We start from the raw sequence: 25,385 nt of genomic DNA, 5'->3' as shown, positions 1-25,385 counted from the left end.
ATCTGATACATCACAGATCTGTACTGCCCCATAGTATAACATTGGGCCGCATGCTATCTGATACATCACAGATCTGCACTGCCCCATAGTATAACAATGGGCCGAGTGCTATCTGATACATCACAGATCTGTACTGCCCCATAGTATAACATTGGGCCGAGTGCTATCTGATAACACATCACAGATCTGCACTGCCCCATAGTATAACATTGGGCTGAGTGCTATCTGTTACATCACAGATCTGTACTGCCCCATAGTATAACATTGGGGCGAGTGCTATCTGATACATCACAGATCTGCACTGCCCCATAGTATAACATTGGGCCGAGTGCTATCTGATACATCACAGATCTGTACTGCCCCATAGTATAACATTGGGGCGAGTGCTATCTGATACATCACAGATCTGCACTGCCCCATAGTATAACATTGGGCCGAGTGCTATCTGATACATCACAGATCTGTACTGCCCCATAGTATAACATTGGGCTGAGTGCTATCTGATACATCACAGATCTGCACTGCCCCATAGTATAACAATGGGCCGAGTGCTATCTGATACATCTCAGATCTGTACTGCCCCATAGTATAACATTGGGCTGAGTGCTATCTGATAACACATCACAGATCTGCACTGCCCCATAGTATAACATTGGGCCGAGTACTATATGATACATCACAGATCTGTACTGTCCCATAGTATAACATTGGGCTTAGTGCTATCTGATACATCACAGATCTGCACTGCCCCATAGTATAACATTGGGCCGCATGCTATCTGATACATCACAGATCTGTACTGCCCCATAGTATAACATTGGGCCGAGTGCTATCTGATAAACATCACAGATCTGCATTGCCCCATAGTATAACATTGGGCCGAGTGCTATCTGATAACACATCACAGATCTGCACTGCCCCATAGTATAACATTGGGCCGCATGCTATCTGATACATCACAGATCTGCACTGCCCCATAGTATAACATTGGGTTGAGTGTTATCTGATACATCACAGATCTGTACTGCCCCATAGTATAACATTGGGCCGAGTGCTATCTGATACATCACAGATCTGTACTGCCCCATAGTATAACATTGGGCCGAGTGCTATCTGATACATCACAGATCTGCACTGCCACATAGTATAACATTGGGCTAAGTGCTATCTGATACATCACAGATCTGCACTGCCCCATAGTATAACATTGGGTTGAGTGTTATCTGATACATCACAGATCTGCACTGCCCCATAGTATAACAATGGGCCGAGTGCTATCTGATACATCACAGATCTGTACTGCCCCATAGTATAACATTGGGCTGAGTGCTATCTGAAAACACATCACAGATCTGTACTGCCCCATAGTATAACATTGGGCCGAGTGCTATCTGATAACACATCACAGATCTGCACTGCCCCATAGAATAACATTGGGCCGCATGCTATCTGATACATCACAGATCTGCACTGCCCCATAGTATAACATTGGGCCGAGTGCTATCTGATACATCACAGACCTGTACTGCCCCATAGTATAACATTGGGCTTAGTGCTATCTGATACATCACAGATCTGCACTGCCCCATAGTATAACATTGGGCCGAGTGCTATCTGATACATCACAGATCTGTACTGCCGCATAATATAACATTGGGCTAAGTGCTATCTGATACATCACAGATCTGCACTGCCCCATAGTATAACATTGGGCTTAGTGCTATCTGATACATCACAGATCTGCACTGCCCCATAGTATAACATTGGGCCGAGTGCTATCTGATACATCACAGATCTGCACTGCCACATAGTATAACATTGGGCTAAGTGCTATCTGATACATCACAGATCTGCACTGCCCCATAGTATAACATTGGGCCGCATGCTATCTGATACATCACAGATCTGCACTGCCCCATAGTATAACTTTGGGCTTAGTGCTATCTGATACATCACAGATCTGCACTGCCCCATAGTATAACATTGGGCCGAGTGCTATCTAAAAACAGATCACAGATCTGCACTGCCCCATAGTATAACATTGGGCCGAGTGCTATCTGATACATCACAGATCTGCACTGCCCCATAGTATAACATTGGGCCGAGTGCTATCTAAAAACAGATCACAGATCTGCACTGCCCCATAGTATAACAATGGGACGAGGGCTATCTGATACATCACAGATCTGTACTGCCCCATAGTATAACATAGGGCTACGTGCTATCTGATACATCTCAGATCTGTACTGCCCCATAGTATAACATTGGGCTGAGTGCTATCTGAAAACACATCACAGATCTACCCTGCCCCATACTATAACATTGGGCTGAGTGCTATCTGAAAACACATCACAGATCTGCACTGCCCCATAGTATAACATTGGGCCGAGTGCTATCTGATACATCACAGACCTGTACTGCCCCATAGTATAACATTGGGCAGCATGCTATCTGATACATCACAGATCTGCACTGCCCCATAGTATAACATTGGGCCGAGTGCTATCTGATACATCACAGACCTGTACTGCCCCATAGTATAACATTGGGCTTAATGCTATCTGATACATCACAGATCTGCACTGCCCCATAGTATAACATTGGGCCGCATGCTATCTGATACATCACAGATCTGCACTGCCCCATAGTATAACAATGGGCCGAGTGCTATCTGATACATCACAGATCTGTACTGCCCCATAGTATAACATTGGGCTGAGTGCTATCTGAAAACACATCACAGATCTACCCTGCCCCATAGTATAACATTGGGCTTAGTGCTATCTGATACATCACAGATCTGCACTGCCCCATAGTATAACATTGGGCCGAGTGCTATCTGATACATCACAGATCTGTACTGCCCCATAGTATAACATTGGGCTTAGTGCTATCTGATACATCACAGATCTGCACTGCCCCATAGTATAACATTGGGCCGAGTGCTATATGATACATCACAGATCTGCACTGCCCCATAGTATAACATTGGGCTTAGTGCTATCTGATACATCACAGATCTGTACTGCCGCATAGTATAACATTGGGGCGAGTGCTATCTGATACATCACAGATCTGTACTGCCCCATAGTATAACATTGGGCCGAGTGCTATCTGAAAACACATCACAGATCTGCACTGCCCCATAGTATAACATTGGGCCGAGTGCTATCTGATACATCACAGACCTGTACTGCCCCATAGTATAACATTGGGCTTAGTGCTATCTGATACATCACAGATCTGCACTGCCCCATAGTATAACATTGGGCTTAGTGCTATCTGATACATCACAGATCTGCACTGCCCCATAGTATAACAATGGGCCGAGGGCTATCTGATACATCACAGATCTGTACTGCCCCATAGTATAACACTGGGCTACGTGCTATCTGATACATCTCAGATCTGTAGTGCCCCATAGTATAACATTGGGCTGAGTGCTATCTGAAAACACATCACAGATCTACCCTGCCCCATAGTATAACATTGGGCCGAGTGCTATATGATACATCACAGATCTGCACTGCCCCATAGTATAACATTGGGCCGAGTGCTATCTGATACATCACAGATCTGCACTGCCCCATAGTATAACAATGGGCCGAGTGCTATCTGATACATCACAGATCTGTACTGCCCCATAGTATAACATTGGGCTGAGTGCTATCTGATACATCACAGATCTTTACTGCCGCTTAGTATAACATTGGGGCGAGTGCTATCTGATACATCACAGATCTGCACTGCCCCATAGTATAACATTGGGCCGAGTGCTATCTGAAAACACATCACAGATCTGCACTGCCCCATAGTATAACATTGGGCCGCATGCTATCTGATACATCACAAATCTGCACTGCCCCATAGTATAACATTGGGCTTAGTGCTATCTGATACATCACAGATCTGCACTGCCCCATAGTATAACAATGGGCCGAATGCTATCTGATACATCTCAGATCTGTACTGCCCCATAGTATAACATTGGGCTGAGTGCTATCTGATAACACATCACAGATCTGCACTGCCCCATAGTATAACATTGGGCCGAGTACTATATGATACATCACAGATCTGTACTGTCCCATAGTATAACATTGGGCTTAGTGCTATCTGATACATCACAGATCTGCACTGCCCCATAGTATAACATTGGGCCGCATGCTATCTGATACATCACAGATCTGCACTGCCCCATAGTATAACAATGGGCCGAGTGCTATCTGATACATCACAGATCTGTACTGCCCCATAGTATAACATTGGGCCGCATGCTATCTGATACATCACAGATCTGCACTGCCCCATAGTATAACAATGGGCCGAGTGCTATCTGATACATCACAGATCTGTACTGCCCCATAGTATAACATTGGGCCGAGTGCTATCTGATAACACATCACAGATCTGCACTGCCCCATAGTATAACATTGGGCTGAGTGCTATCTGTTACATCACAGATCTGTACTGCCCCATAGTATAACATTGGGGCGAGTGCTATCTGATACATCACAGATCTGCACTGCCCCATAGTATAACATTGGGCCGAGTGCTATCTGATACATCACAGATCTGTACTGCCCCATAGTATAACATTGGGGCGAGTGCTATCTGATACATCACAGATCTGCACTGCCCCATAGTATAACATTGGGCCGAGTGCTATCTGACACATCACAGATCTGTACTGCCCCATAGTATAACATTGGGCTGAGTGCTATCTGATACATCACAGATCTGCACTGCCCCATAGTATAACAATGGGCCGAGTGCTATCTGATACATCTCAGATCTGTACTGCCCCATAGTATAACATTGGGCTGAGTGCTATCTGATAACACATCACAGATCTGCACTGCCCCATAGTATAACATTGGGCCGAGTACTATATGATACATCACAGATCTGTACTGTCCCATAGTATAACATTGGGCTTAGTGCTATCTGATACATCACAGATCTGCACTGCCCCATAGTATAACATTGGGCCGCATGCTATCTGATACATCACAGATCTGCACTGCCCCATAGTATAACAATGGGCCGAGTGCTATCTGATACATCACAGATCTGTACTGCCCCATAGTATAACATTGGGGCGAGTGCTATCTGATACATCACAGATCTGTACTGCCCCATAGTATAACATTGGGCCGCATGCTATCTGATACATCACAGATCTGCACTGCCCCATAGTATAACAATGGGCCGAGTGCTATCTGATACATCACAGATCTGTACTGCCCCATAGTATAACATTGGGCCGAGTGCTATCTGATAACACATCACAGATCTGCACTGCCCCATAGTATAACATTGGGCTGAGTGCTATCTGATACATCACAGATCTGCACTGCCCCATAGTATAACATTGGGCCGAGTGCTATCTGATAACACATCACAGATCTGCACTGCCCCATAGTATAACATTGGGGCGAGTGCTATCTGATACATCACAGATCTGCACTGCCCCATAGTATAACATTGGGCCGAGTGCTATCTGATACATCACAGATCTGTACTGCCCCATAGTATAACATTGGGGCGAGTGCTATCTGATACATCACAGATCTGCACTGCCCCATAGTATAACATTGGGCCGAGTGCTATCTGATACATCACAGATCTGTACTGCCCCATAGTATAACATTGGGCTGAGTGCTATCTGATACATCACAGATCTGCACTGCCCCATAGTATAACATTGGGCCGAGTGCTATCTGATACATCACAGATCTGCACTGCCCCATAGTATAACATTGGGCCGAGTGCTATCTGATAACACATCACAGATCTGCACTGCCCCATAGTATAACATTGGGCCGCATGCTATCTGATACATCACAAATCTGCACTGCCCCATAGTATAACATTGGGCTTAGTGCTATCTGATACATCACAGATCTGCACTGCCCCATAGTATAACAATGGGCCGAGTGCTATCTGATACATCTCAGATCTGTACTGCCCCATAGTATAACATTGGGCTGAGTGCTATCTGATAACACATCACAGATCTGCACTGCCCCATAGTATAACATTGGGCCGAGTACTATATGATACATCACAGATCTGTACTGTCCCATAGTATAACATTGGGCTTAGTGCTATCTGATACATCACAGATCTGCACTGCCCCATAGTATAACATTGGGCCGCATGCTATCTGATACATCACAGATCTGCACTGCCCCATAGTATAACAATGGGCCGAGTGCTATCTGATACATCACAGATCTGTACTGCCCCATAGTATAACATTGGGGCGAGTGCTATCTGATACATCACAGATCTGTACTGCCCCATAGTATAACATTGGGCCGCATGCTATCTGATACATCACAGATCTGCACTGCCCCATAGTATAACAATGGGCCGAGTGCTATCTGATACATCACAGATCTGTACTGCCCCATAGTATAACATTGGGCCGAGTGCTATCTGATAACACATCACAGATCTGCACTGCCCCATAGTATAACATTGGGCTGAGTGCTATCTGTTACATCACAGATCTGTACTGCCCCATAGTATAACATTGGGGCGAGTGCTATCTGATACATCACAGATCTGCACTGCCCCATAGTATAACATTGGGCCGAGTGCTATCTGATACATCACAGATCTGTACTGCCCCATAGTATAACATTGGGGCGAGTGCTATCTGATACATCACAGATCTGCACTGCCCCATAGTATAACATTGGGCCGAGTGCTATCTGATACATCACAGATCTGTACTGCCCCATAGTATAACATTGGGCTGAGTGCTATCTGATACATCACAGATCTGCACTGCCCCATAGTATAACATTGGGCCGAGTGCTATCTGATACATCACAGATCTGCACTGCCCCATAGTATAACATTGGGCCGAGTGCTATCTGATAACACATTACAGATCTGTACTGCCCCATAGTATAACATTGGGCCGAGTGCTATATGATAACACATCACAGATCTGCACTGCCCCATAGTATAACATTGGGCTTAGTGCTATCTGATACATCACAGATCTGTACTGCCCCATAATATAACATTGGGCCGAGTGCTATCTGATAGAACATCGGCTGTGTTATACGGCAGTGTGAGTGAGCCCTTATGCTGAACATTTTCCCTTCTACCCGTATGTCATTCTGCTCAGCTTCTCTTTCTTTATACCATTCTGTCCACAGACCAGACTGCATTTCTAAAGTGATCAAAACAAGGAGAACTATAGGAGTTTTTATAAAAATATCAAGAAAATCTTTATTACCACAATCAAACAAAGTAAACAAGCATTGAAAAAGTTGCTAAAAGGAACACCAAAAATTTGTGTACCCCTCAGTACAATATAAATACAAGTAGATAAGCGGTAAGAAACTACTACCATAGGGGTTAGTTTAAACAATATATTATAAACTGTATATTACGGCCGTAATACCCTGAAAAGTCCCCAAAATAGTGGCCCGTAGCTCCTCCGTAGGCAGGGTGTGTCAGCGTATTTTGCGCATGGCATCCTCCGTATGTAATCCGTATGGCATCCGTACTGCGTGTTTTTCTCGCAGGCTTGCAAAACCGACATACGGCTATACAAAGGATCCATGTGTAAAGAAGAAAAAAAAAACGAAAAAAAAACATATATACTGTATATGTGTGTATATGTGTATATATATATATATATATATATATATATATATATATATATCAGTAGACACATATATGTATATATATTATTACTTCATACAGCGCTAGATATCTTTAAAGCTGGTAATTCAATTACCGGCTTTTGCTATCTCCTTCCTAAACCCGACATGATATGAGACCTGGTTTACATACAGTAAACCATCTCATATCCCCATTTTTTTGCATATTCCACACTACTGATGTTAGTAGTGTGTATATGCAAAATTTGGCCGTTCTAGCTATTAAATTAAAGGGTTAAATGGCGGAAAAAATTGGCGTGGGCGCCCTCTGCTGGTTGTCCTCATATGAACTCGAGCCTGGGAGCTTTCTAGGAAAGTTCCCACGATCTAGGGACAACCAGCAGAGGGCACCTCACCGCAAATGAATGTAAATATAGGTCATTGACCTACTTAACCTTCATTCCCCGGGGTTTTGCAGCCAGGAACAACGCTGCATTAGCAGAGTTCGTGGCTGCAAAATATTTTAACCCCTTCAGATGGATTTACATTGTTGGACGTTACACATCTGCGGAAGGTAAGGATATTGTTGGTTTATTTTTATTTTTTTGTTACAGAGCGAGGGTCTTCAGTGATTGGATTGAGCGTAGAATAAAATAATACAACAACCTTTGTTTTTATTTCATTAAAATAATTTTTAATAATGTGTTTGTGTATTTTTTAACCCTTTACTAGTATTGGATTAATAATGGATAGGTGTCATAATTGACGCCTCTCCATTATTAATTTGGCTTAATGTCACCTTACAATAGCAAGGTGGCATTAACCCTTCATTACCCCATATCCCACCGCTACACGGGAATGGGAAGAGAGTGGCCAAGTGCCAGAATAGGCGCATCTTCCAGATGTGCCTTTTCTGGGGTGGCTGGGGGCAGATGTTTTTAGCCAGGGGGGGTCAATAACCGTGAACCCTCTCCAGGCTATTAATATCTGCCCTCAGTCACTGGCTTTACTACTCTGGCGGAGAAAATTGCGCGGGAGCCCACGCCAATTTTTTCCGCCATTTAACCCTTTAATTTAATAGCTAGAACAGGCAAATTTTGCATATACACACTACTAACATTAGTAGTGTGGAATATGCAAAAAAAATGGTGATATGAGATGGTTTACTGTATGTAAACCAGGTCTCATATCATGTCGGGTTTAGGAAGGAGATAGCAAAAGCCGGTAATTGAATTACCGGCCTTAAAGCTATCTAGCGCTGTATGAAGTAATAATATATATACAGTGGGGCAAAAAAGTATTTAGTCAGTCAGCAATAGTGCAAGTTCCACCACTTAAAAAGATGAGAGGCGTCTGTAATTTACATCATAGGTAGACCTCAACTATGGGAGACAAACTGAGAAAAAAAAATCCAGAAAATCACATTGTCTGTTTTTTTAACAATTTATTTGCATATTATGGTGGAAAATAAGTATTTGGTCAGAAACAAAATTTCATCTCAATACTTTGTAATATATCCTTTGTTGGCAATGACAGAGGTCAAACGTTTTCTGTAAGTCTTCACAAGGTTGCCACACACTGTTGTAGGTATGTTGGCCCATTCCTCCATGCAGATCTCCTCTAGAGCAGTGATGTTTTTGGCTTTTCGCTTGGCAACACGGACTTTCAACTCCCTCCAAAGGTTTTCTATAGGGTTGAGATCTGGAGACTGGCTAGGCCACTCCAGGACCTTGAAATGCTTCTTACGAAGCCACTCCTTCGTTGCCCTGGCAGTGTGCTTTGGATCATTGTCATGTTGAAAGACCCAGCCACATTTTATCTTCAATGCCCTTGCTGATGGAAGGAGGTTTGCACTCAAAATCTCACGATACATGGCCCCATTCATTCTTTCATGTACCCGGATCAGTCGTCCTGGCCCCTTTGCAGAGAAACAGCCCCAAAGCATGATGTTTCCACCACCATGCTTTACGGTAGGTATGGTGTTTGATGGATGCAAATCAGTATTCTTTTTCCTCCAAACATGACAAGTTGTGTTTCTACCAAACAGTTCCAGTTTGGTTTCATCAGACCCTAGGACATTCTCCCAAAACTCCTCTGGATCATCCAAATGCTCTCTAGCAAACTTCAGACGGGCCCGGACATGTACTGGCTCAAGCAGTGGGACACGTCTGGCACTGCAGGATCTGAGTCCATGGTGGCGTAGTGTGTTACTTATGGTAGGCCTTGTTACATTGGTCCCAGCTCTCTGCAGTTCATTCACTAGGTCCCCCCGCGTGGTTCTGGGATTTTTGCTCACCGTTCTTGTGATCATTCTGACCCCACGGGGTGGGATTTTGCGTGGAGCCCCAGATCGAGGGAGATTATCAGTGGTCTTGTATGTCTTCCATTTTCTAATTATTGCTCCCACTGTTGATTTCTTCACTCCAAGCTGGTTCGCTATTGCAGATTCAGTCTTCCCAGCCTGGTGCAGGGCTACAATTTTGTTTCTGGTGTCCTTTGACAGCTCTTTGGTCTTCACCATAGTGGAGTTTGGAGTCAGACTGTTTGAGGGTGTGCACAGGTGTCTTTTTATACTGAAAACAAGTTTAAACAGGTGCCATTACTACAGGTAATGAGTGGAGGAAAGAGGAGACTCTTAAAGAAGAAGTTACAGGTCTGTGAGAGCCAGAAATCTTGATTGTTTGTTTCTGACCAAATACTTATTTTCCACCATAATATGCAAATAAATTATTAAAAAAACAGACAATGTGATTTTCTGGATTTTTTTTTCTCAGTTTGTCTCCCATAGTTGAGGTCTACCTATGATGTAAATTACAGACGCCTTTCATCTTTTTAAGTGGTGGAACTTGCACTATTGCTGTCTGACTAAATACTTTTTTGCCCCACTGTACATATAGGTGTCTCAGTGACATATATATATACCTATTCTATGTGTACACATTTATTCTAGCTATTCTACTGTAAGCTGTCAGTGTGATTTTACTGTACACCGCACTGAATTACCGGCTTTTCTCTCTAACACCGCTGCGTATTTCTCGCAAGTCACACTGCTGGTCCGTGTGTAATCCGTATCCGGATTCATTGGCGGTTTTTTTTGCGCAATACGGTGACAAACGCAGCATGCTGCAATTTTCTACGGCCGTAGAAAGCCGTATAATACTGATCAGTAAAATACGGCAGATAGGAGCAGGGGCATAGAGAATAATTGGGACGTTTGTTAGGCGTGTTTTACGGACGTATTTTCTGCACTCATACGTTGGTAAAACTCGCTAGTGTGACTCCAGCCTTATGTGGGCATGAACACCATAAAAGACTCGATCCCCTATAGACCCAACCATACAAATAAGGCTATTTAAATAAGCCTGCCACCTAAGGGTTATTTGTATGGGCTGCAGTGTTTTCATCTGTTTTTTTAATTTTATACTTATTTACTATGATTTCAACAGATATCGATACAAACACTGATCACAAGTGCAAATACCACATGGATGTGATACGCTGATGTATATTATGGAAGCATTTTGTTTTTAGTGTCCATCACCTTTTGCTGGGAAAATAAAGGTACCTTCACACATAACGATTTCGTTAACGATATCGTTGCTTTTTGTGACGTAGCAACGATATCGTTAACGAAATCGTTATGCTTGACAGCAACCAGCGATCAGGCCCCTGCTGGGAGATCATTGGTCGCTGGGAATGATCAGGACCTTTTTTTGGTCGCTGATCACCCGCTGTCATCGCTGAATCGGCGTGTGTGACGCCGATCCAGCGATGCGTTCACTGGTAACCAGGGTAAATATCGGGTTACTAAGCGCAGGGCTGCGCTTAGTAACCCGATATTTACCCTGGTTACCATTGTAAAAGTTAAAAAAAAAACAAAAACGGTACATACTCACATTCCGATGTCTGTCACGTCCCCCGGCGTCAGCTTCCCGCACTGACTGTGTCAGTGCCGGCCGGCCGTAAAGCAGAGCACAGTGGTGACGTCACCGCTGTGCTCTGCTTTACGGCCGACGCTGACAGTCAGTGCAGGGAAGCTGACGCCGGGGGACGTGACAGACATCGGAATGTGAGTATGTACTGTTTTTTTTTTTTTTACTTTTACAATGGTAACCAGGGTAAATATCGGGTTACTAAGCGCGGCCCTGCGCTTAGTAACCCGATATTTACCCTGGTTACCCGGGGACTTCGGCATCGTTGAAGACAGTTTCAACGATGCTTAAGTCGTTGGTCGCTGGAAAGAGCTGTCTGTGTGACAGCTCCCCAGCGACCACAGAACGACTTACCAACGATCACGGCCAGGTCGTGTCGCTGGTCGTGATCGTTGGTAAGTCATTTACTGTAACGGTACCTTAAGGCTCCAGTATAGCATTCAGTGGAGCTGGCATTGTGTTGTATTTACTCTTTTATTTAAAGGGAATCTGTCACCACATTTGACCTATCTAAACTATTAATATGGGCATACAGGTTATAGACTGCTGAAAATAGTCCTCCCTGTGCGTCTCATACCAGATGTCTCGTTGTTGAGAAATCCTTTTGTATCACTTTACATAAATGACCTCTTCCAGGCTGCGGCGAGGATGATGCCTGGTAGATAACTCTGCCTCCAGAGCTTATTTTACATGAAAGGGGAGTTACCAGTGTGATGTATAATAGCTGGTCTCTGCTCTGCTGATCTCACTGCAGAGCTGTGTGTGATTATAGCTAACACATCTACAGGTTCCTCTCATCTTCAGCTTCCACCTCACGGGCAGATGGGGTTATAAAACAGTTACAATACAGCAGAGCTCAGAGAGCCAGCAAAAATGTGTTTGCAAAAGACAAATTTCATTTTTCCTGTTCTGTGTTTATGACTTGTCTCACACTGGTAACCATTACACATCACTCTGACAACTCTGCCTACAGAGCTTAGTTTACATGAAAATGGAGTTATCTACCAGGCAGCACCCTCCCCATATCCTGAAAGAGGTCATTTACATAAAGTGATAAAAGATGACTTATCAACAACAAGGCATCTGATAGGAGACACACAGGTATTAGGGTACCGTCACACAGTGGCACTTTGATCGCTAGGACGGCACGATCCGTGACGTTCCAGCGATATCGTTACGATCTCGCTGTGTCTGACACGCTACTGCGATCAGGGACCCCGCTGAGAATCGTACGTCGTAGCAGATCGTCTGAAACTTTATTTCGTCGCTGGATCTCCCGCTGACATCGCTGAATCAGCGTGTGTGACGCCGATTCAGCGATGTCTTCACTGGTAACCAGGGTAAACATCGGGTTACTAAGCGCAGGGCCGCCCGATGTTTACCCTGGTTACCAGAGTAAACGTAAAAAATACAAACACTACATACTTACCTTCAGCTGTCTGTCCTCCGGCGCTGTGCTTCTCTGCACTCCTCCTGCATCCTGTGTCAGCGCCGGCCAGCCAGAAAGCACAGCGGTGACGTCACCACTCTGCTTTACGGCTGACCGGCGCTGACAGTGTAGAGGAAAGCACAGCGCCGGAGGACAGACACGGAATGTAAGTATGTAGTGTTTGGTTTTTTTACGTTTACGCTGGTAACCAGGGTAAACATCGGGTTACTAAGCGCGGCTCTGCGCTTAGTAACCCGATGTTTACCCTGGTTACCAGGGGACTTCGGGATCGTTGGTCGCTGGAGAGCTGTCTGACAGCTCTCCAGCAACCAAACAGCGACGCTGCAGCGATCGACATCGTTGTCGTATTACTGCAGCGTCGTTTCAGTGTGACGGTACCCTTACTCTTTTCATCAGTCTGTAACCTGTATGCCCATATCAATAATTTAGATGTGGTGACAGATTCCCTTTAAGGCGTACATGTTTTTGCTGCTCATATCAACAGACCAAACTGCTTATATTGCACATACCTGTATAATATGTCCAGGAACAGTCAAAGTTTTTCAGAATTCTGCTAGAACTATAGGTGCTGAAACATCTATTACGTCACCTCTGTACACGCATTGTCCTTGCTTTGTTTTTTTTATAAAGAAGGACAGGACTACAAAAGAGTATAAAGTTAGTGTTTTAAGTTTTTCTTCTTTTTCCCATATTAGGGGACGACGCTGGCTTTGAGAGCGATGTTTATAACAACACGGCCATACAGACGCCACACCTCAGAGAGCTAGCAAGGAGAAGTGTGATCTTCAAAAATGCATTCACTTCTGTCAGCAGCTGTTCCCCCAGTAGGGGAGCAATCCTGACAGGTCTGCCTCAGGTGACCTCTTAATTAAGTATCTAATATACCATACTAGTGTAACGTGGGGCGGTATGCGCGGGCGAGGCACTCGCCTCCAGCACCCTGGGCCAGAGCCGGTTTTAGTTAAAGTGGGGCCCTAGGCAAAGTTTAAAATGGGGCCCCAAATGCTAACATATTGCACATCACACAGAAATATTTTGGTTGTATTTACATGCGCTGATCTCAGGCCACTAAATGAGTGTGATCGACAATACTGAAATCATTCAACGCTTGTTTCCCGGCCTTTTTCCACCGTCTGAGAAAGAATGATTGGGACAGGACAATCACTAATAGATCACTAACAGATCACCATACAATATAATGTTATCAGCAGCACATCTACAGTTTACAGCGGCGTTGTGCTGCTGAGAACAATGATTTTTGTTCCGGCATAAACAATCCAATCACTCGATGAATATGCAGCATTTTGCTTGTTTAGTATAATACACCGCATAGTCCTCCATATATTATAATGTGCACCACTGTCCTCCATATTGTAAAATGCACACCGCATAGTCCTCCATATAATATAATATTCCCCATAGTCCTCCGTATAGTATAATACACTCAGTACTCCATATAGTATTATACACTTCCCATAGTCCTCCATATATTAAAATACACTCCTCAGTCCTCCATATAGTATAATACACTCCTTATAGTCCTCCATATAGTATACTGCACCGCCATAGTCATCCATGCAGTACAATTAACTTCCCATAGTATAATGCACCCCATAGTCCTCCATATAGTATAATACACTCAGTCCTCCATATAGTATTGTACACTTCCCATAGTCCTCCAAATAGTATAATACACTCCCTATAATACTCCATATATTAAAATACACTCAGTCCTCCATATAGTATAATACACTACTCAGTCCTCCATATAGTATAATACTCCTCAGTCCTCCATATAGTGTAATACACGCCTCAGTCCTCCATGTAGTATAATACACTCCTCATAGTCCTCCATATAGTATAATGCACTCCTCATAGTGCTCCATGTAGTATAATGCACCGCCATAGTCCTCCATGTAGTACAATTCACTTCCCATAGTATAATGCACCCCATAGTTCTTCATATAGTATAATGTATTCCCCATAGTCCTCAACACAGTATAATGCAGCCCACATACAGTATAATGCAGCCACACCATAGAGCATAATGCAGCCACCCCACAGAGTATATTGGTATAATGCAACCACCCCACAGAGTATAATGTAACCCCCCCCATAGAATATAATGCAGCCCCGCTCATATAGTATAATATAGCCCCCTCATAAAGTATGATGCAATAACCCCTCATACAATAAAAATATAATACAGCTCCCCATAGAATATAATGTAGCCCCATCAAAGAGTATGATGCAATCCTCCCTCATAAAATATAATACAGCCCCCCACAGAATATAATGTAGCCCACCATAGAATATAATACAACCCACCTCCCCATAGTATATAATGTACCCCCAAAGTATATAACACAGCCTCCCCCATATAATATAATGCATAATGTAGCCCCCATAGTATATAACACAGCCTCCCCCATAGAATATAATATATCCCCCACAGTATATAACACAGCCTCCCCCATAGAATAGAATATATCCCCCATAGTATATAACACAGCCTCCCCATAGAATATCATATACCCCCAATAGTATATAACACAGCCTCCCCCATCTATATATATAATTGCCTAAGGGTTTTTCCGTCTGTCTGTCTGTCTGTCTGTCCTGGAAATCCCGCGTCTCTGATTGGTCGAGGCCGCCAGGCCTCGACCAATCAGAGACCGGCACAGCAGAGACCGGCACAGAGACCGGCACAGCATCGACGTAGAAATCCCGCGTCTCTGATTGATCAGTCCTCCTGACACTTCTATATTGATCAGTCCTCCTGACACCTCTATATTGATCAGTCCTCCTGACACCTCTATATTGATCAGTCCTCCTGACACTTCTATATTGATCAGTCCTCCTGACACTTCTATATTGATCAGTCCTCCTGACACCTCTATATTGATCAGTCCTCCTGACACTTCTATATTGATCAGTCCTCCTGACACCTCTATATTGATAAATCCTCCTGACACTTTTATATTGATCAGTCCTCCTGACACCTCTTTATTGATCAGTCCTCCTGACACTTCTATATTGATCAGTCCTCCTGACACTTCTATATTGATCAGTCCTCCTGACACTTCTATATTGATCAGTCCTCCTGACACTTCTATATTGATCAGTCCTCCTGACACTTCTATATTGATCAGTCCTCCTGACACTTCTATATTGATCAGTCCTCTTGACACTTCTATATTGATCAGTCCTCCTGACACTTCTATATTGATCAGTCCTCCTGATACCTCTATATTGATCAGTCCTCCTGATACCTCTATATTGATCAGTCCTCCTGACACTTCTATATTGATCAGTCCTCCTGACACTTCTGTATTGATCAGCCCTCCTGACGCTTCTATATTGATCAGCCCTCCTGACGCTTCTATATTGATCTGTCCTCCTGACTCTTCTATATTGATCAGTCCTCCTGACACTTCTGTATTGATCAGTCCTCCTGACACTTCTGTATTGATCAGTCCTCCTGACACTTCTATATTGATCAGTCCTCCTGACATTCTATATTGATCAGTCCTCCTGACACCTCTATATTGATAAATCCTCCTGACACTTCTATATTGATCAGCCCTCCTGACACTTCTATATTGATCAGTCCTCCTGACACTTCTATATTGATCAGTCCTCCTGACACTTCTATATTGATCAGTCCTCCTGATACCTCTATATTGATCAGTCCTCCTGATACCTCTACATTGATCAGTCCTCCTGACTCTTCTGTATTGATCAGTCCTCCTGACACTTCTGTATTGATCAGTCCTCCTGACACCTCTATATTGATCAGTCCTCCTGACACTTCTGTATTGATCAGTCCTCCTGACACCTCTGTATTGATCAGTCCTCCTGACACTTCTATATTGATCAGTCCTCCTGACACTTCTATATTGATCAGTCCTCCTGACACCTCTGTATTGATCAGTCCTCCTGACACCTCTGTATTGATCAGTCCTCCTGACTCTTCTATATTGATCAGTCCTCCTGACACTTCTATATTGATCAGTCCTCCTGACACTTCTGTATTGATCATTCCTCCTGACACTTCTATATTGATCAGTCCTCCTGATACCTCTTTATTGATCAGTCCTCCTGACACTTCTATATTGATCAGTCCTCCTGACACTTCTATATTGATCAGTCCTCCTGACACTTCTATATTGATCAGTCCTCCTGATACCTCTATATTGATCAGTCCTCCTGACACTTCTATATTGATCAGTCCTCCTGACACTTCTATATTGATCAGTCCTCCTGACACTTCTATATTGATCAGTCCTCCTGACACCTCTATATTGATCAGTCCTCCTGAGACTTCTGTATTGATCAGTCCTCCTGATACCTCTATATTGATCAGTCCTCCTGACACTTCTGTATTGATCAGTCCTCCTGACACTTCTGTATTGACCAGTCCTCCTGATCTATATATATAATTGTCTAAGGGTTTTTCCGTCTGTCTTTCTGTCTGTCTGTCTGGGCAAAGCGACGATGATGTCATAAAGGACGTAGACATCTCGCGTTTCTGATTCAGCGACGGGCACAGTATCGATGTAGATGTCATAATGGTTGCCATGGCGACGATGATGTCATAAAGGTTGCGTCGACCAATCAGCGACGGGCACAGTCTGCCGCGAATTCTGGAATCATCATTGTCCATATATTACGGGGACATGCATATTCTAGAATACCCGATGCGTCAGAATCGGGCCACAATCTAGTAGTATATAACACAGCCTCCCCCCATAGAATATAATATACCCTCATAGTATATAACACAGCCCGCATAGTACATGACACAGCCTCATAGTATATAGCACAGCCCGCATGGTATATAACACATCCCTCATAGTATATAGCACAGCCCGCATAGTATATAGCACAGCCCGCACAGTATATAGCACAGCCCACATCTCCCCCCCCCCCCCCCCCCCCGAGAATGGCCCCACAGTCCAGCACTCACTAAAACGAAAAAAAAAACACTCCTCACCTCTCCTCGTGCCCGCGCTGATCCCTGTTCCTGTCTCAGCAGCTGCACTGCTTGGCACACAGTGAGTGCGCGAACGTCATCGCGTACCCGCATTATCAGAGGCAGAGTGGGGAATGATGGGAGAGGGAGCATCGGCTGACGCTCTCTCCTCCATCACTGCTTTGAACTGTACAGTCAGACGCCGGTATAGTTCAGTGTGGTGGGGGAATTGGCGCTGGTGGCAGGTGGGCCCCCCTGCCTCACAGGGGCCCCATAGCAGCTGCGTGATGTGCCGCTAGCTGGGGGCCCTTGGGGGAGCTGGGGCCCTAGGCAGCTGCCTGGTCTGCCTGCCCCTAACGCCAGCTCTGCCTGAGACGTTACATGAAAATGTAGGTCTTGGCTGGGTGTATGGACTTGTGCTGTGAGGTACTTGCACCGGTGTAGTCCCCATGTAACTGTTTTTGTGGGTTTGCCAGGACCGAATGTTCCACAGTTCAATTAGAGAGACCACCTTTCCAAAATAAAGTCTTAACTGCACAGTAATCTGGTAAGGTTTATTTACAAGGTAAAGCAGGTACAAAGTCTTATGGAAGCATATGAAGCATTTTTTTTTACACAGTATCCTTGCTCTGTAGTATACCCCAGGTCTTTCTAGGCACACTGATTCTCCCTATTTCATCAGCAAGTCTCCTTACTCTCTCAGTAGTTCCACGTCCTTTATCTTCCACTACTGGCGCTCTGGAACCCTTGCACTAGAGGCAGCCACTATTTCACATGCTCAGTCCTGATTAGGTCTGTTACCTTCTGTGTTGCCATCTCTAGAGTTCGTGATTTGGCATCCTCTCAAAGGTCGCTTATCTGGAAGGCCACTCTGTCTCGTCAGTCACTTTTCTTTAGTATACAGTTACCACTATCCCTTATCCTTAGTCTCCTTTCACTCCGGATCACCCCTCAGGTAGTTCTGCTTACTTAGCACTTCCAACTCTTTCTGACTGACTAACTAACTGGAAGCAATCACTTACCCTAGCACTAACCTCTCCCACCATGGCTGTGGAGTCGGTAAGCCAAACCCCTGTCTCCTCAATTTCCCTAACCATGACTCCAAGCGTTGCCTGCATGTACATAAAGTGCAGGACAGATTCGTCTCAGCTAAAAGCCCAGATCCTTAGATCAGGAACAGACATTTATAGGACATTTCATAACTTTCCCAAATTCTTATGAAAACATTTACCACACATCGTGCATTGTACTTCTGTACCCAATTAATGATATATTTTTAGAGTTGGCCCATTTTATTCTGTGGGCTAGTCCCAACTGTTAACTTACACTTTCTCTGTCAGCTACCTGTTGCTAGGCAGAATACAGTTTCACCACTAACCATGCAAAACATTGAGTCTATCACTACAAGGGCATATCATCACACATATTAGCTCTCACTATTGTCAAAACTACGCATCTTACATTATGTATCACATTACATTATAGCACTATTCACATGACTCAGTATTCACAAAAGACGCAAGACATTATTCACATTACACTTTACATTATACAATACATTTCAACAATGAGCTTGTTCCTTCAAGGGGGAAACGTGGGCAGCATGTCCACATCCTTACAGTGTACAAAATGTCGGAGACCTTTAGTATGAAATGACCCCTTGGACCTTTTCATCTAAATCTCTAATATTGAAATTATCCTGAGAGTTGTGACACTTTTAGGCTGGGTGTTCACACTGGATCTTGCCCACGTGGCTTATACCACACCTGCGTGCAGTGGCCGATCGCCCCACTATTTCGAGGGTTTTACTTTTAAAATATATTGTTTTGCTCAACTTTGTTCTCCTTTTTTTCTGACCTTTGTATGGATAACATTTGATCATGACTCAGGAACTAAGGGACAGGTGACCACAACTTCTAACAAAAAAATCTTTTTCTTTTTTGTACAGGAAGCTGGAATAAATGGCCATGTGATTGAATGTCATACATAAGCTTTAAAATTTACTTTTTTATCATTAGTTAAACAAGGTTTCCAACGTGTTGGCTTCTGTTGTGATTGGTAGCGTACATATTTCTATGTTATTAATGATTATAGAAAATCTGCTGTACTTTATGAATAAGTTTAGATTAAAGATCATGACCTCCTTGCAAAAGCTAAGGAAACATAAACCTTATCTCAAAAATTTGGCATTAGATAAATTCTATGACATTAACCCCTTTCTGTCATTGGACGGAATAGTACGTCCAATGATAGAAAGGGGCAATCGGCCGAGCTCACGGGGGGAGTGCGGCCGATCGCGGCCGGGTGTCAGCTGCCTATCGCAGCTGACATCCGGCGCTATGTGCCAGGAGCAGTCACGGACCGCCCCCGGCACATTAACCCCCGGCACACCGTGATCAAACATGATCGCGGTGTGCCGGCGGTATAGGGAAGCATCGCGCAGGGAGGGGGCTCCCTGCGGGCTTCCCTGAGACCCCCGCAGCAACGCGATGTGATCGCGTTGCTGCGAGGGTCTCCTTACCTCCCTCCCTGTAGCAGGCCCGGATCCAAGGCCACGGCATCCGGGTCCTGCAGGGAGGGAGGTGGCTTACCAAGTGACTGCTCAGAGCAGGGCTTGGTAAGCCTGCAGTGCTCTCAGACAGATCGGTGATCTGACAGAGTGCTGTGCAAACTGTCAGATCAGCGATCTGTGATGTCCCCCCCTGGGACAAAGTAAAAAAGTTTAAAAAAAAATTTCCACATGTGTAAAAAAAATTAAAAAAATCCTAAATAAAGAAAAAAAAAATATTATTCCCATAAATACATTTCTTTATCTAAATAAAAAAACCAAACAATAAAAGTACACATATTTAGTATCGCCGCATCCGTAACGACCCAACCTATAAAACTGTGTCACTAGTTAACCCCTTCAGTAAACACCGTAAGAAAAAAACGAAGGGAAAAAACAACGCTTTATTATCATACTGCCGAACAAAAAGTGGAATAACACGCGATCAAAAAGACAGATATAAATAACCATGGTACCGCTGAAAGCGTCATCTTGTCCCGCAAAGAACGAGCTGCCATACAGCATCATCAGCAAAAAAATAAAAAAGTTATGGTCCTCAGAATAAAGCGATGCAAAAATAATTATTTTTTCTATAAAATAGTTTTTAACGTATAAAAGTGCCAAAACATAAAAAAATGATATAAATGAGGTATCGCTGTAATCGTACTGACCCGAAGAATAAAACTGCTTTAACAATTTTACCAAACGCGGAACGGTATAAACGCCTCCCCCAAAAGAAATTCATGAATAGCTGGTTTTTGGTCATTCTGCCTCACAAAAATCGGAATAAAAGGCGATCAAAAAATGTCACGTGCCCGAAAATGTTACCAATAAAAACATCAACTCGTCCTGCAAAAAACAAGACCTCACATTGTTAGGGGTCAAGTTCCCGCCTCTGCACAGAGGGAATCTCGGGCCATCTCCGCTGCGGTCTCCCATTCTTCTCCTGCCGCAGTGGAGCCTGCTCAGCGGAGACGTCTTGCTCGGTCCCACTATGTACAGAGAGTTACTGCTGCTTTTTCCTGCTTCTGCCATTGAAGTCAGTGCTGGGCAGCGGCGAGCAGACGCTTCTGGGACTAAGTCCTGCTTTTCTCGTTCTGAGCATGCCCTGAGTAAGATCTCTCAGTGGAGATCGAGGGTCACATGGTCAGATACTGCAGCTAAGTCCATTGGTCCTTTCTGGAAGGTCCTTTAAGTGCTAGGACTAAGTCCTGCTTTGCACACACTGAGCATGCCCAGGGCAAGATCTCTCAGTGGAGATTTAGGGTCACATGCTCAGGTATGGCAGTCTCTCATTGGTCCTTCTAGGAAGGTCTTTTACTTGCTGCAGCTATATAAGGCTCGCATGGCCGCACGGCCATGCGCTAGTGTCAATTCATATATGTGCTTTGCGCCAGTGTGGTTATGCATGAGTGTGTTCAGGGACCCGGCTGAAATAAGCCCCTAGAATACCGGCACCTCCGGTGAGGAGATTGCATGTTGCATAACCTCTGACTGCTATCACCTTGGCAGTAAGCTTGTGCTCCTGTGAGGCTAACAGGGCGCAGTGCTTCCCTTTCACGGCTACTCTGTGGAGTAACAGAGCTAGTCTATACCGCCAAACAGTGCCGCCATTCGCTAGCAGCAGGTTCGTCTTGCACGGTGGACCCCGGGCTGCGAATGCACCATTTATAATAAACATCTCTATTTTCTCGGTGCGTTCCGCTAGCCCTAACACACATGACTCTGTGGACTCAAATATGGAAAAATTATAGCTCTCAAAATGTTGTAACGCAAAAAATATTTTTTGCAATAAAAAGCGTCTTTCAGTGTGGGACGGCTGCCAATCATAAAAATCCGCTAAAAAACCCGCTATAAAAGTAAATCAAACCCCCCTTCATCACCCCCTTAGTTAGGGAAAAATTAAAAAAATGTATTTATTTCCATTTTCCCATTAGGGCTAGGGTTAGGGCTAGGGTTAAGGCTACAGTTAGGGTTGGGGCTAAAGTTAAGGGTTAGGGTTTGGATTACATTTACGGTTGGGAATAGGGTTGGGGTTAGGGGTGTGGTCAGGGTTACCGTTGGGATTAAGGTTAGGGGTGTATTTGGATTAGGGTTTCAGTTATAATTGGGGGGTTTTCACTGTTTAGGCACATCAGGGGCTCTCCAAACACGACATGGCATCCGATCTCAATTCCAGCCAATTCTGCGTTGAAAAAGTAAAACAGTGCTCTTTCCCTTCCGAGCTCTCCCGTGTGCCCAAACAGGAGTTTACCCCAACATATGGGGTATCAGCGTACTCAGGACAAATTGGACAACAACTTTTGGGGTCCAATTTCTCCTGTTACCCTTGGGAAAATACAAAACTGGGGGCTAAAAAATAATTTTTGTGGGGAAAAAAAAAGATTTTTTATTTTCACAGCTCTGCGTTATAAACTGTAGTGAAACACTTGGGGGTTCAAAGTTCTCACAACACATCTAGATAAGTTCCTTGGGGGGTCTAGTTTCCAATATGGGGTCACTTGTGGGGGGTTTCTATTGTTTAGGTACATTAGGGGCTTTGCAAACGCAATGTGATGCCTGCAGACCATTCCATCTAAGTCTGCATTCCAAATGGCGCTCCTTCCCTTCCGAGCGCTCCCATGCACCCAATCGGTGGTTTCCCCCCACATATGGGGTATCAGCGCACTTAGGACAAATTGGACAACAATTTTTGTGGTCCAATTTCTCCTGTTACCCTCGGAAAAATACAAATCTGGGGGCTAAAAAATAATTTTTGTGGGAAAAAAATTTTGTTTTATTTTTACGGCTCTGCATTATAAACTTCTGTGAAGCCCTTGGTGGGTCAAAGTGCTCACCACACATCTAAATAAGTTCCTTAGGGGGTCTACTTTCCAAAATGGTGTCACTTGTGGGGGGTTTCAATGTTTAGGCACATCAGTGGCTCTCCAAACGCAACATGGCTTCCCATCTCTATTCCTGTCAATTTTGCATTGAAAAGTCAAACGGCGCTCCTTCCCTTCCGAGCTCTCCCATGCGCCCAAACAGTGGTTTACTTCCACATATGGGGTATCAGCGTACTCAGGCCAAATTGTACAACAACTTTTGGGGTCCAATTTCTTCTCTTACCATTGGGAAAATAAAAAATTGGGGGCGAAAAGATAATTTTTGTGAAAAAAAAATGATTTTTTATTTTTACGGTTCTGCATTATAAACTTCTGTGAAGCACTTGGTGGGTCAAAGTGCTCACCACACCTCTAGATAAGTTCCTTAGGGGGTCTACTTTCCAAAATGGTGTCACTTGTGGGGGATTTCAATGTTTAGGCACATCAGTGGCTCTCCAAACGCAAAATGGCGTCCCATCTCAATTCCAGTCAATTTTGCATTGAAAAGTCAAATGGCGCTCCTTCGCTTCCAAGCTCTGTCATGCGCCCATTTACCTCCACATATGGGGTATCAGCGTACTCAGGACAAATTGTACAACAATGTTTGGGGTCCATTTTCTCCTGTTACCCTTGGTAAAATAAAACGAATTGGAGCTGAAGTAAATTTTTTGTGAAAAAAAGTTAAATGTTAATTTTTATTTAAACATTCCAAAAATTCCCGTTAAACACCTGAAGGGTTAATAACTTCTTGAATATGGTTTTGAGCACCTTGAGGGGTGCAGTTTTTAGAATGGTGTCACACTTGGGTATTTTCTATCATATAGACTCCTCAAAATGACTTCAAATGAGATGTGGTCCCTAAAATAAAATGGTGTTGGAAAAATGAGAAATTGCTGGTCAACTTTTAACCCTTATAACTCCCTAACAAAAAAAAATTTTGGTTCCAAAATTGTGCTGATGTAAAGTAGACATGTGGGAAATGTTACTTATTAAGTATTTTGTGTGACATATCTCTGTGATTTAATTGCATAAAAATTCAAAGTTGGAAAATTGCGAAATTTTCAAAATTTTTGCCAAATTTCCGTTTTTTTCACAAATAAACGCAGGTAATATCAAAGAAATTTTACCACTATCATGAAGTACAATATGTCACGAGAAAACAGTGTCAGAATCACCAGGATCCATTGAAGGGTTCCAGAGATATAACCTCATAAAGGAACAGTGGTCATAATTGTAATAATTGGCCCGTTCCATAACGTGCAAACCACCCTTGGGGGTAAAGGGGTTAAGCAATACCAGGGCAACAAAAAAAAAATTGACCCTTCATACTTTATGGATCTGATAGACGGGTTCTTTTTCCTGGCATCAAATGGCAAGCATAGATTGTGCATATTGCATTTCCACATGCCTGTGCCCGTATTCTGCCCGAAAATAGTAGAGGTGCAAGTAAAAGTTATGGTTCTGTGTCTCACTACTAGGGCAAGACATGGGAACTTCCAAACAGAAGCGGAATGCACAAATATTTTCCAAACATGGATCATTGTCTTACTTGCGTTACTGGGCCTGAGGAAGAAAGCAATCTTTTTCGAAACGTGTTGCTCAAAAGAGAAACCTGCAAACTTTACTTCTGTTCGGAAGTTGCACTACCTCTTCCCAGTAATGTATTCTGGCCCTTTTTCTTACGGTTTGACCAACTTTTAAAAACAAAATGTAAAAAATCTTGGAAGGTTTTAAATAGTAATATAAAGTATATTTGCAATCTCTAACCCACGTGGGTCCAGCTCTGGGTCATGGAGCGATTTGGTCACTTGAGGCCTGCGATTGACTGCAGCGGTCAGGTGAATGGAACAAGACATTTGCACAGCTGAAGCAAGCAGTGGCTTATTCCCAATTGAAAACACATGCATGCTTGGCTGATTTTGATTGTGTATGTATATGTGGGGTAGGAAGAAATGGTGGAGTATGCATTAGCCTGACTTTTTTTAAGG

At 43.8% G+C, this 25,385-nt stretch overlaps 1 protein-coding gene across 1 annotated transcript in view; it reads left to right on the top strand.

Annotated features, from left to right (window-relative positions):
* The window catches only part of SGSH (N-sulfoglucosamine sulfohydrolase), an 80,543-nt gene that overhangs the window by 8,520 nt on the left and 46,638 nt on the right, over window positions 1-25,385 (top strand). Inside the window, exon 2 of the mRNA XM_069752435.1 lies at window positions 13,706-13,866. Within this exon, the coding sequence (XP_069608536.1) occupies window positions 13,706-13,866 (161 nt within the window). The remainder of the gene's footprint in view (window positions 1-13,705; window positions 13,867-25,385) is intronic.

Source organism: Ranitomeya imitator, chromosome 2 (assembly GCF_032444005.1).
Source record: "Ranitomeya imitator isolate aRanImi1 chromosome 2, aRanImi1.pri, whole genome shotgun sequence".
NCBI lineage: Eukaryota > Metazoa > Chordata > Amphibia > Anura > Dendrobatidae > Ranitomeya > Ranitomeya imitator.
Note: the sequence above shows the minus strand (reverse complement) of the source record. Positions and strands in the feature narration are given on the sequence as shown.